This window comes from Scomber scombrus, chromosome 20 (assembly GCF_963691925.1).
Source record: "Scomber scombrus chromosome 20, fScoSco1.1, whole genome shotgun sequence".
Taxonomy (NCBI): Eukaryota; Metazoa; Chordata; class Actinopteri; order Scombriformes; family Scombridae; genus Scomber; species Scomber scombrus.
This window is the reverse complement of record NC_084989.1, coordinates 8217641-8230624: the sequence shown is the minus strand read 5'-3', so window position 1 is coordinate 8230624 and position 12984 is coordinate 8217641. Positions and strand designations below refer to the sequence as shown.

The 12984-nt window shown below is 40.8% G+C and overlaps 1 protein-coding gene across 1 annotated transcript in view; it reads right to left on the bottom strand.

Moving 5' to 3' along the window:
• Positions 1-6205, bottom strand: part of ntng1a (netrin g1a) — a 92456-nt gene extending 86251 nt beyond the window's left edge. The window contains exon 1 of the mRNA XM_062441711.1: positions 5957-6205. Coding sequence (XP_062297695.1) covers positions 5957-6205 — 249 coding nt within the window. The remainder of the gene's footprint in view (positions 1-5956) is intronic.
• Positions 6206-12984: the final 6779 nt, after the last annotated feature.

The window sequence follows — 12984 nt, the reverse complement described above, 5'->3', positions numbered from 1 at the left end:
TTTATGCATCCAACAAATAAAAGCTGCAAAGCTTTGTTTTTTCTTTGTCTGGCAGTGAAATTCTTTGAAGGGGATGATGAATTCATGAAAGAAACTGGACCAAGAGGCACAGTTCAACAAAAACACCATTAATCTAAAGAAAAATGAACAAACAAAAGCTAGAGTTTCACATTAGGTTGCAGCCTTTCTCTCCCACTACAGATAAGTGAGCAGCATTTTAAGCATCTTAGCCTGATTTAAACTGGAATGTACCATCTGCTCAGGTAAGCACAGGGGTGAGTTTAACAGCTACAAGTAGTCAAAAACTATACAATAACAAAACAAAAACTTCATATACTTCAATATTTTTGACATCTAAAGTTAAGATATAAACACACACAAATGCACACTTTAATAGCATATCATCCCCTGTGCAGCAGTTTTACCCTTCTTTCACTTGACAGTGCCCTGTCACTGTTGAGAGGTATAACAACACACACCTGTTTTCACTACCACTAAGTGAACAGATGACCCGAAATACCACAAGAAGGAACAGAAACCCACATCTTATTTTCACCACTGTATTTTTAACCAGTTTGGCATTTCACAACCATGTGCAACACAAATTAATACTAACTCAAACAGGCTTGTGCCCTGTTGTTATTGTAGTAAATGCTGACTCATGAATAAAGTAGTACTTGGCAAAACACGGGGATGAAATAAATTATTTAACACTAATGAAAACCTAATAATACTGGACCAAAAACAGAAGAGAAGGGGCTTTTCTATTTATTTTAACAGGTGCACCATGTAGCATATTGCACCATCAGCCTTACATACTGTATAGCATTTGCTTCATGAGCATCCAAAACATAATTTTATGGCAGTTTAAGAAATGTAGACATACAGAGTGGAAATATAACTTTCTGATAACATGATAAACATGAAATAAATTCCATACTGCTGGTGGAAAAACAATTATCACATACTACCTTTACCAGCTCATCCAGCTTTGTTAATGATTTTTTAAAAAGGCCCCATAGTCCACTTTTTAAAGCTTAAATTAGTGCATCACTCTACTATTCTCATTAGCGAAGGAGAATAATTAAGACTCTATTTGTGTGCAACCAGGGCGCAGCTTTAATGACCTCTCATTGGAGCTAAAATGAGGAAAAAGCCACACACTGCACCACCTTTTTAATAATCCCCTTCATTTCCTCATTTAGATTTGATTGGCTATGAAATGCACCAGCCTGCCGGGACTCGGGTTTCAGCATTCATCAGCATTTCCTGGTTGTAAATTGATGGCACAAATAGAGACATAAGGTACTTGCACGGGAAATGCATGAGGACATCCGCATACACACGAGCGTGGTTTTCACAAGCCAGGTGGTATAAATTATGGAGTTACACCTAGAAAGGGGGTTCCTCTATTTTTAATGCCATATGCATCAAAGAAGAACCGACACATGCAAAGTCATGCTGTTTGATAAGTTGTGTGTTGGAGTGTGTGAGTAAATGAGTGGATGTTACTTGACGTAAGTTTTAACTACATGTCTCTGCAGTAGAGTCAATGAAACACTGGTAATTCCCTCGAGGCTCCATCTATATATGGTGCAGGAGCTACACAGACAGCACAGCTACAACTCAGTTTAACCTACCTATACTGATCTTTCCACATTTAAATGTACATTTCAGTTTAGTATGCTTTCAAGGAATCACACCAGTTCAACATATTGATTGTGGTGCATTAAAGGACTGTGGAATACACAATAATCTTTTTAGACAAACAATGAGCATCAGCTTCTTCTGTAATGAATGTAGCTTCACGCCTGAATTCTGCAGCAACTCAATCATTGACTGGTTGACGCTCTGTGACCTGTCCATTCTAACTGCCTAACTGGAGGGGACAGAGAAATCTCATATGATGGCAGATTCCTGTACCAGAGTTCAGTGAATGCCAGCTTATTGCTATCGAAAAGGTCACTGGGCTAGAAGCTGAATAAAAAGTCTTTACTGGGGAGTGTGGTGTGTGTGTGCATGTGTGGACGTGCTGCATGTGTGTGTGTTTGTGTGTGTGTGGCTGTCTTCCTTTATCTGTGACCCTGGGATGAAGGCCGCAACCTGAGATAACCATGCTCATATTAGCACCACGCCCTCGGGCTGCTGCATCTCTCTCTCTCTCTCTCTCTCTCTCTCTCTCTCTCTCTCTCTCTCTCTCTCTCTCTCTCTCTCTCTCTCTCTCTCCCACTCTCTCTCTCTCTCTCTCGTCAGGCTTTGGTGTCTGTTACCTTCAGCACTCCAGGAAGCAGACACAAGGCTTTAAAATACATCGGCCTCTATGAGCACAAAATCAATTACCAGAGAGATGAAATTCTCCGATAATGCGGCCTAATGATAATTGCCCCGAATCTGAAATGATCTTACTTACGATACAAACCAGTATTGGCATTGCAGCAACATATTGGCAGCCAGAGTAGCTGGAATATCAATGACAATTGTTCTGATGTTGATTTGGAGCCACGTTACTGCCTGGGGTAAACATAAACCAATTGCAGAGAATTGGACTCTATAGTAAGAAGCAGGGGTCATATTTCACTGATGTTTGTGTGATTTGTGTTAAGTAGAGTACAGTGGAGAGAGGAAATGGTTATGTGGGAGCTAACCACTGCCTGTTTAATTGAAACACTCCTATCACATTGACTGCCGGAGACATGAGGGGCGACAGCGCGGTACAAACTCCTGCTAATTCAATAAGCGATCATCAGACTGTTAAAAGGCTGGCAATAATTATAATAAACTCAGTTTCAACTGTGCGTCCAGAAATAGAAGCGGCTCAGCGGAAGCATCAGACACGGACCGATGCTCATCCAGGATTCAGACATCATCCAATTTAACCCACAACACAGCCGCTGCAAAGCAAATATCAGACACACTTCAGGTTCAAATGCGGATCAATCAGAGGTCACGGGGCCGCCCCGAGGGAGAACGGAGGGTGACCCCATTTTTACAATGACCTCCTAGATATGTCATCCACCCTCTCAACCCTCCCCACCCAGCTTCACCAACTCCCTCTTTGCCTTGAACCAACCTTCAGCTGATCAGGGGTGTCAGCATTTTTCAAAAAGTGCCTGAGAGATGTCGGGCTGAATAATGTGTCCTATGAATAAAACACATTAGCTACAAAACATGTTGAATTATTCACATTTCAGAGCCCCCGTCCCACCCCACGCAGGAGATATTAGTTCTTCAGTCACCGTATGCTTTGCACATAGTCCTCTGAGTCTCTGTCTCCCCCATGATCCCCCCTGTTCTCGCGTCTCTCTTGATCATTCGCTTGCTGTCTCTGTCATCTGTGTTTTGTTAATCCCTCTCTGTTCCTCTGTCTCTCCTCTCAGCTGACTCCGTGCTGATGGCGACTGTCTATTTATACTCCTCAAGTTACCACTTTTCCTGGAACATCTCGCTATTTATCCAAAAAGCTCTTGAAGCTGTTGAGGAGTGCATTTGTTCTGAGGGAATCTTTGATGACTCGCTAACACACGACGACCCAAAATGGATTCATCATTTAGTGTTAATCTGAAGCGACCAGCTGTGAGCTTCAAAGTGAAAAGGACCCGGAATAAGGAGGAGGGCGGTTTGCTAATTAAATACTTGACCTAATATGCATCTTTTGCTCATTTTATTTTCAGCTCCACTAGGAATTTGTGATTTTCATGATTGCGATATAATTTGCAGAATCAACAGCATCACAGAGGACTTCAAAGTGGGAGGCAATCAACCAATCACTGCTTTTTTTTATTGTGCTGTTTTTAAATATGAAAATCCTCCTCATCTGGGTTTGCTGTAGTGTGCAACAATGTAGAGCCACGTATTCACAAGTCAGCTGTGGTAAATTTGTTCTGTGATTCAATTACTACTACTGCTTCTACTTAAGTGAAATTAAATCAAAAATGAAACCAAAAGAAGTTTTAATTGACTCATTAAAATAAAAAATAAAAAACAACCCTTGAAAGTCAATATTTTTTTTGGGCCCAAAACAACTATAAATCTCATACCTCACTTTAATAAACTTTCACTGATGTGGTTAAAAAATAAAAATTGCTATAAAGAAATTATATGTCAATACTATTTTCCAACTTTAACTGAGTTAAATCTTTTCACCAACATCAGTCCTGATCATAACTACCAAATATCCATTCATTTTCAAATTTGGGAATTATCACTATCTGAAATATGTCAGTGATCAGCAATATTTAAAAAAACACAGAATACTACAGTACCAGACATTCATTTATTTTCTGAATTGTAGCCCTTTAAATGCCTTTTTTTATTAGGGAAAGAGATAGGGAGGAGGGAATGTGACCTTCAGTACCATATAATTTCTGTTTATTGCATACACACACACACACACACACACACACACACACACACACACACACACACACACACACACACACACACACACACACACACACACACACACACTAATTTCTCCATAAACACACACACACACACACACACACCTCTCTCACACATACATTTCAACACACACCCACACACACATAATTTTAGTTGCATACATTTGCTACATTGGCCTGCAGTGTTCCATGATACAGCAGCAATGGCACTGGTGGAAACCAGGAAAATAGCATTTATTTGCCCCAAAGGGCAAACATGAGATAAAGGTTCAATCTGGTGGAAAATAGTAAAAACTACAATTTTGAAGCCACGGTTCTCAGTTAAAAGCCTGATATAATAGAATGCATTTTCATGCAATTTGTGCCTTCAATGTCTGTGGGATCAAAAATTATGGTTTTAATGGGTTTCATGTAGGTATTTTGCGCTTAAAGAGCTGAGTGTCATTATTGTGATTACACAGTTTATTATAAAATGAAATGAGCCTCTAGAAGTTCTATTCTAGTTCTAATTGGACAAAAAGTCTACACTCTTATCAAATTATTTCAAAATTGCACATTAAAAAGCCAAAAGTGTCCGTAATGTGGTATAAGGCTTCAGCTAAACACTTAGGAAGTTAGCCAAATGGTAGAGTTAGTCATCTTAAGAAAGAATTTTAATAAATTCTCTCTTTGATTCGTACAGTAAAATAATGAATGAACCTGTTTCATGCTCCTGAAATCATCCTTTGGGGACAAATATCTCTTTTGCTCAGCAGGTACAAAAGAAGTATTCCTACCCACTTTATCTCAAAGTTGATCACCAGAAGATCTGAGAAAACTGAGGCAGATAAACTTTTCAAAGGAAGACAGGTATGATTAAAACTTAATATGAAGACTAACTCTAGGAAAACTCTAGAAAAATGAAAGAAATGTGCGTATTTACACTTAAAATAGTGCTCCATTTAAGTTCTGCATACAAGCTGCTGTATTTTTAGCCCACCTGTGCACTATTTCACCCAGACATTGTTTGAATTTTAAGGCCGCTCACTCACCCAACTCTGCTAAAAGACTCACACTGATGCAACTGAAAAGCTGTGCTGTAACATCTTTTCACTTTGAAATCTCAACTACTGAGGCGACTGTATTCTTATGCGACTCTGACGTGTGTATGGAGAGAGACGAGGAGGTGTGTTGTTATTGGTAGAGTCACATTGTAGCGTGTATTCTGCGAGTAAGCAGCGTCAACATCACATCAGACGGTGTTTGCTGTGCATGTCGAGGAGCAGCTCTCTGAACAGCAGAACGTTGATGTCGATGGGCGCCAACCCCTATTTCTCCAGCCACGGCGACGCATTTGAGTCACACAAGCTTTGAAAGTGTCACGTCTCTGAGGGCAGAGCAAGCTGAGCTGATATGCGATGCACACACACACACACAAACACACATATATATACACAGATAAGAGAGCTGCCTTACTGTTTTCTGCTAGGTTTACAATTCATTTTAAGGGCTGATTTCTTCTCTGTGCTTCTTGGTGAAGTTTTTTTGCATGTCAGTGTTCACGTGTGTGTACTCACCAGGGCGCAGTATGTCTCTGGAGGGTCTCCACAGGTGATATTGGGGGGATCCAGAGTAACCTTCAGGAACTGGGTCATGTCTGCTGCCTCTGGCTGGCAGGCCATGTAGTCCCAGGTCAGGCCTTCATCTGAGTAAATCTGGGACTTACACACATCGTAGTGGCCCCACGCTGCAGGGTAGTGCTGCATGGCTGCCTGGCAAACACCAGTCCACAGCGCCTGCAGCGTCAACGCAAATTGGAAACGCATGACTGGTCCCCTCTGGGCTCCTTCTCAAGGAGCTGTATCTCCTCCCGAAGGCGTACGAATAAAGGGATCCCTCTTCTATTTCCGCTTACTACAACTCACTCAGCTGGAGTGAGGAGGCATGCCAAGCTCCCGTCAGGTGGAGCGAGGGTCGGTTTAGAAGCGTCAGCCTTGTTTTTCTTTACTATTTCAGTCTCTTTCAGGTTTCTGGAGCTGTGGATAACTACGGCGGGACAGTGAGGTTACCAGCCCATTGAGAAGATAAGAGGAGAGGATTGAGGGAGGGAGGAGGACGGTGGAGGAGAAGGAGGAGGAAGAGGGGGGAAGGCGAGAAGGAGATAGCCCTCTGACACGCTGATATGAAGATGAGTGACAGGTCTCCTCAGCTTGCCTGGCTGTCAATCATGGTCCTTGTCCTGCGTAGCGATCTGGCGCTGCGGAGAAATGAAAAACAGAAGAAAGGGGAGGAGGGTGAATAAACCTCTCTTATGGGAATAGAATTTGACAGTGAGAGAGCATTAGTTGGCGAGGTTGCACGGGGTGAAAGGTGTACGTGTGACTAGGAAGTTGGATGGGTGCTAGAGTGGGGTGCCATGTTGGTGTTTGTTGTCCATCAAAACAGAGAAAATCAGTGAGTGAGGGCATCAGGGTGAATTGGATCCTGCTGCTTTCACACCAAACCCTCATCTCACTCAACGGTATCAAGCCTACAGTGTTACAGCTTTTACCACCCACACACACACCCCACACTGCATGGGATTGAATGACAGAGAGCAGGCATCAAGATCAAACAAACCAAGTAGCACTGTGTCTTTTTTTAAAGCAATTAAGGTCATATACTGTGTAAGATCTTTAGATTTCTGGCTTTAACTTGATCTGATAGTGACTGTGAAGTGCTCTGTTTAATGAAAATGGGATTTTTTGAGACTATCCTATCATTATACACATTACATGAAATGAAACAGTCCACATTTTACAGTTTTATCATGAACTGCTTCAGTTTTAGCAGGCAGAAACTATTTTTGGTGTGTCAATAACAACAGGAGTGCTGGGAAAAGTGAGACTGTAGTGTGGCTGCAGCTGTGCAGTGAATGAATATAGATGTACCTGAAGTGGTTGGATTAATAAACACTTGGCTATATCAGCTATATTGAATTATAATATCTCATCTTTCAAACATCTACATATCAATGAAAAGCACACAAAAGCAACAGTTTATTGTTAAAATGTCTGTCAAAGTGTGAAGTGTTTTCATAGAACATTCATAGAATGGGTTCTCAAGGATATCATGGAGGACGTTTGTGTCATTATTCAGTTTCAGTTCAGTGGGGGGGTTTTTCAGTTTAATAACAAGTTGTTGCTGGAGAGAAATGTCAGTGTTCATTTGAAATGTCACGAATAAATGGTGTCAAGCAATGGAAATAAACTAAGGATATTTCAAGTTCCTACTTATGTACCTGAGATCCTTTGAAATAAAGTGAACAGCAAAAATACCGACACCAGAATTTCACTGAAACAGGGTAAAGTTGCTTCCTTTTTATAGTCCCACTTTGCAGTTTAGGATATAAACCATTGTACTTTAACATAAATATATTGTGACTTGTGCTGCTTTCAAGTGTCATCTCGTAAGTGGTGGAGCCGCTGCACTGCATCACACACAGTGACTTACTTCCGAAGCTACGTAGCATCCATTTATATATATATCTGCCAGCTGTTTCTGGGCTGCTGCTGCGGCCTCACTTTTCCTTTTGTCTCTAGTTATTGCATTGAAACACCTATTCAAACACAGCCGGGCATTAAGTTGTTCATTATTGTTCATTTCATTGGCTAGATTATATATGAGTACTCACAAATACTAGATTTTTTCTTCTGTTTTTGATTTTACTTTTCAATTGACCTCAAAATGTAAAAAATGAGGTTATCTACGAACTGCAAACACCTTGATGTCTCTCTAGCCAGACACACAGCGGTGAGCCAGCTGGCCGAGCCCACAGATGCAAGTGTGTGAAGGTTTCCTGCCTACAAACCGCAGCCTGAATGCAGTTGATTGATCGAGACCAGAGTCAACGGTCGGAGACAGGAGGGACGGACTGGTAGATATTTTAACGCTGCTTAATCAGTCAGCTGAGTCAGTGTGTGTGTGTGTGTGTGTGTGTGTGTGTGTGTGCTGACCCAACACACCTTTCAGTCATCAGGGATCAATTAGACCTTATGTGGCTGTCAGTTGTTTATTGCAAAATGATGTTATTAATACACACATTGCTAATTATTCAAATTGCCATTAGATGAGATTAAACTAGATTAGATTAGATTAGGCATTGGGTCCTAGCAAACAATAATGTGTCAGTAAATATTGGATTATATTAACACATTGCATGCAGACTGCTGTAAATGGGGGATCAGCAAAAAGTCTAAATTTCAGCCGGTATAGGATGTGCGTGAAAGCAGCGATATCGGTCGAGCACAGGCTGCGACAAAAAGAAGAGGTGACATATGTGTAATGTGAGAGTGTGAGAAAGACAATACGTGAATGTGAAAAATATTATACTGCATATAGGAGTCATATCCACAATTTAATGGTCTACCTGAAGCCTGGAGAACAGCCAGACACCTTCTAGATTATTCACTTCATTACAGAGACAGCAATATGATGTACAGATGTGGGGATTTGATGTACAGAGGGACAAGGCACATCTGGCACCATTTCACTTGTATATACAGGGGCATTAGTATTTGAGACTTTATAATGGACATTCGTTATGCTAGATCTACAGCTGCTCCTGTCTCAAATACTTTTTTAACATGATAAAGGAGTAAATCATCATTTTAAGGATCAGCCAAGGTCAAAGCAAAGCCTCAGCAGCGAAAAAATACAAACTGTACAAAGCAGCAAATTCACACTGGGAAAAAAACATCCTTTAATGCTACTTGAAACTAGATGACACGCTGGACATAAAAGCTTGGTAAAGGTGAGGCATTAAAATGGACATAAGAAGAAAAATAGTCCCCTATATTGTAATAGACAGAAAAAAAATCCCTATGTTAAAAATAACTTTTACTTTATTCTAGTGCAAAAAAAAAATCCATGGCATGAATTGAAATGAGTATTATCTGCAGATATGACAGGAAACTGGTATATTGCAGGAGATGATGGAGAAAGGAAATGTAAGAGCTGTACAAAAAAAAAAAAAGAAGAACAAGTATTTCAAGTCAGTGGACGTAGGAAGGGGGAAGAGGTTAAGGGGGAAAGAAATGAAGCACCTTAAATGTAAAATGTAAGAATGTCAATGGGGGAGATGTCAGCAGGTGAGGAAGCAGCCAATTATCCAGAGGAACTGTTGGCACTGAGCTCCCTGTTCCCATTAAGAGACATAATATTATCGTGTTAAGGAGGAGACTAAAGAACTGGCCACAAAGTGTTTCTGTGTGTGTAAAAAAAGTATGTGTGTATGTGTGTGTGACATATGCAACCTCTGGATAAAGAGAGGTTCAAGTCATGGGTAATGAGACAACAAGCGCTGGCGAGGGCTTGGATAACAAGCAATAGATATCACAAAAGCGGGGTCATTATCACTCTACCATCCTGGACACAGCGGCTCCTTCCTCTCATTACTCCCTGCTTATAACCCTCCGTCGCCCCGAGGAGGTGAGGTGAGAGAGGGAGAGGAGAGCAGATGGAAGAAGTGTGGATGTGCATTTTAAGTGAGAAAGGGGTTTATTTTAGGGCAGGTCGCTTCCTCCGACCATCGATCAAGGTCTGAGGACATCAGAGGAGCTGCTTGCAGGAAGTCTCAAAGTCTTCCATGTACAAGAATATATATTGCATGGCAGGCACAGAGCGATAAACACTTACAGTAACAGTGGCAGGTACTGCCATGACTGCACAAAAACTAGTATGTGTTGAATTTGGAGAGAAAAAAAGTCCTTTCTCCTTTTCTATTGTGATAAAATGCGTATAATGTACACAATGACATTATGTTTTAGTTTTTTTAACAACTTAAAATATATGAAATAGATATGAAAAATTATGATAGAAAAAATGTTAATTCAAATAAATATAAGCAGCATTTAAAGATGTTTCAACTACTTTTTAAAGATGTTTGCAAAAGTGAAATAAATCAAGTGAAGTTACCTTGAATATCCACTCAACACATTTTAAGATGTTAAAGTTCAATTTCATACAAAAATTCTTACATTTACATTCCTTCTCCCTAATGATAAATCCAGAATCTATAAAAATGTTAATTTTTTTTTTTTTGACCCAAGATGTGAAAAGTCCAATTTAGGTGGAGTGGAGGCTTTACTGGATTCATGTCACACTGTAAGTGTAAGTGGCATTACTCACAATTCATGCTTGTAAGTACACGTCTCCAACTTTAAGTTAACACCAAACAGCTTTTGCACTTTCAGCAGAATGAATGTGAAAAAAGCTTTTGAAGGTCAAAGTCCTCAAAAGCACATCATTCATTCTGCACAGTGAAGGTCAAAAATCCAAGTAACAATAAACAGCACATGTTTCAGGGAAGTGGGACTTTAAAACTGTGAAAAAAAGTAAGATGTGGAAAATGTAGATATATAAAAAGAATATAAAATGTAAAGTGTAAAAGCAGCAATCTTCTGGTGTAACAATGGGGGAAATACATGTGGTTTAAACCATTTTTAAAGGTATGTGTACATTTTTAAACCAAAAGAATTTTATGTATGAAACTGTTAAAACATTACAAACAAGATAAATGATTGAATACAAATAATGTAGAATTCCTCATGGTGCTCTAAATTCTGTTTTAGAGGATTTGCCACACTATAAAGAATACATTCATGAAACCCTGAACATGTGCATGTTTCTCTGCATGAAAAAGATCACATTTAAAACTATGTATGTTATGATGTATGATATAAAAAAGCAACAAAAACAGCTATTTCCAGCTTCAGTCAATGTAAACATAGGCCTTTGAAAACTTACATAGAACAACACTACTAGTAGTACACCTCATACAGTAAGTCTATGAGGTGTGTGCAGAAGATGGTGCATCTCGCCTTTCCAGCGCTGCAAACGGCACGCTCGACTTTATATTTAAACATATGAATCTTTCACGAGGCCCGGTCGACCCAGGAGAAGGTTTGCTTAGCTGGCGAGGTCACTCCACCCACCCAAACAGCCACCCACGCGCCCGACTGCTTGCCTGTCTCTGGGTTGGAGAAACAGCCCCCGGTGTCCGCTTCCATTTCATCCCCGAGGCCAGTGGAGCATGACTGAGTGTTTCTCCAAATCACCAGGGAAATGTTACACGCGTGTCCCCTGAGCAGCTCTTACTACTGGTGGGAGTCGCTTGTAAATCATGCATATGATAAAATAAACAAAGGAACAAACTTGTCCTTCACTTCTGTCCTTTTTTGTATTTCTTATTTTTGCAGCTCTTCCTTCTCACTTTAACTTGGACCAGTTCAGTGGCAATTTGACCATACTTCAAAATGACACCTTTACACTTCAAATTGGCAGACTAACACTCCATCTGCCATTTTGATCCACAGTATCCCCCCCCCTCTCTGTCCTCAACAACTTCATCTTCCATCCTCCCACTTTTCAATTTTTGACCATATTGATCGTTTTATTTTTATGCTGGCCGGTGGTTTGTGTGAGTTCAGCATTTTGTCCTGCTGCTGGCTGAGAGGTGCCAACGCTTTCAGCTGCTCCAAACTCCGTTCTCAGTTGTTCACTGATCAAAAAGGCCCAAAGTTTCTCATCCAGGACACAGCGGAAAAGATTTGTCAGGTTATTACATGACCTGACTCCTCTGCAGCGGCCCACAGGGGGCAGTACTTAAACATCTGCCTGACTATTTCACAACTCCACGAATTAAAAATGTACCCAAAAAAAAATATTTAAAATATCTACTTAAACTTTAAAGGATGTGCTCAGAGCAGAATGACGTGGAATAATTACAGGGTTACCACTGATATCAGGGCTATTTTCTCCCCTTTCATTTTTAATTTCACGCATTTAATGCACTTTCAAGGGGAATTTCTGACCCTGCTTCAGCCCTGTCTCTACCTACTTTCATCTTTCCTGCCTCTACCTGTTTCATATTCTCTACCAGCTCCCTTACTAAAAGAGAAACAAGAGCGCAGGAGAGAGAAAGGGCAGAAAGACAGGAGGGCAGACAGTCAGAAACAGATGAAAGATAAATAAAGATAGAGGCTGGCCCGGCTTCAGAAAAAAAAAAACCTCCTGCCTCCACTCACCAGATTTCTCTGCCTGCCTTTCCAGAATCTCTAATCTTGCCTGTTAACAACCTGCCAATAGGGCCGCTGTCCTCATGAATAAACATATGGAGAGTGGAGCATGGCCCTGCAAACATGACAGCCAGCCTTCCTGTGGAACAGTGAGCATGCCTATAATGCATCCCCAGGGCTTGCCTTCGAGTCAGCCCATCACTTAGTGCTCCTTTCCACTTCTTAAAATGTCGCCGCCGTTCAATCGGCAGGCTTATGATCTTTTAATAATGACGACAGGTAGCAAATGGGTGGAGTGCTGACAGCTGGTTAAGTGACTGTGTAAGGGGATGGGTGAGCAGATTTAGAGGGAATCAAAGCTCAGGCTCTGCTCGACTATAGTTTGCCAGTTTCACGTTGCCAAAATCAGCTCGGCTCGTTTCCACTTCTGATATGATTATTTATTACCTGTTTGTGAAAGCTGCATGCATTAAAAATTTGAGCTTCAACATCCTGAAAGAATGTCATTAGTTTAGAGTTTTGGTATCTCGTGTTTGAGAGGTTTTTCC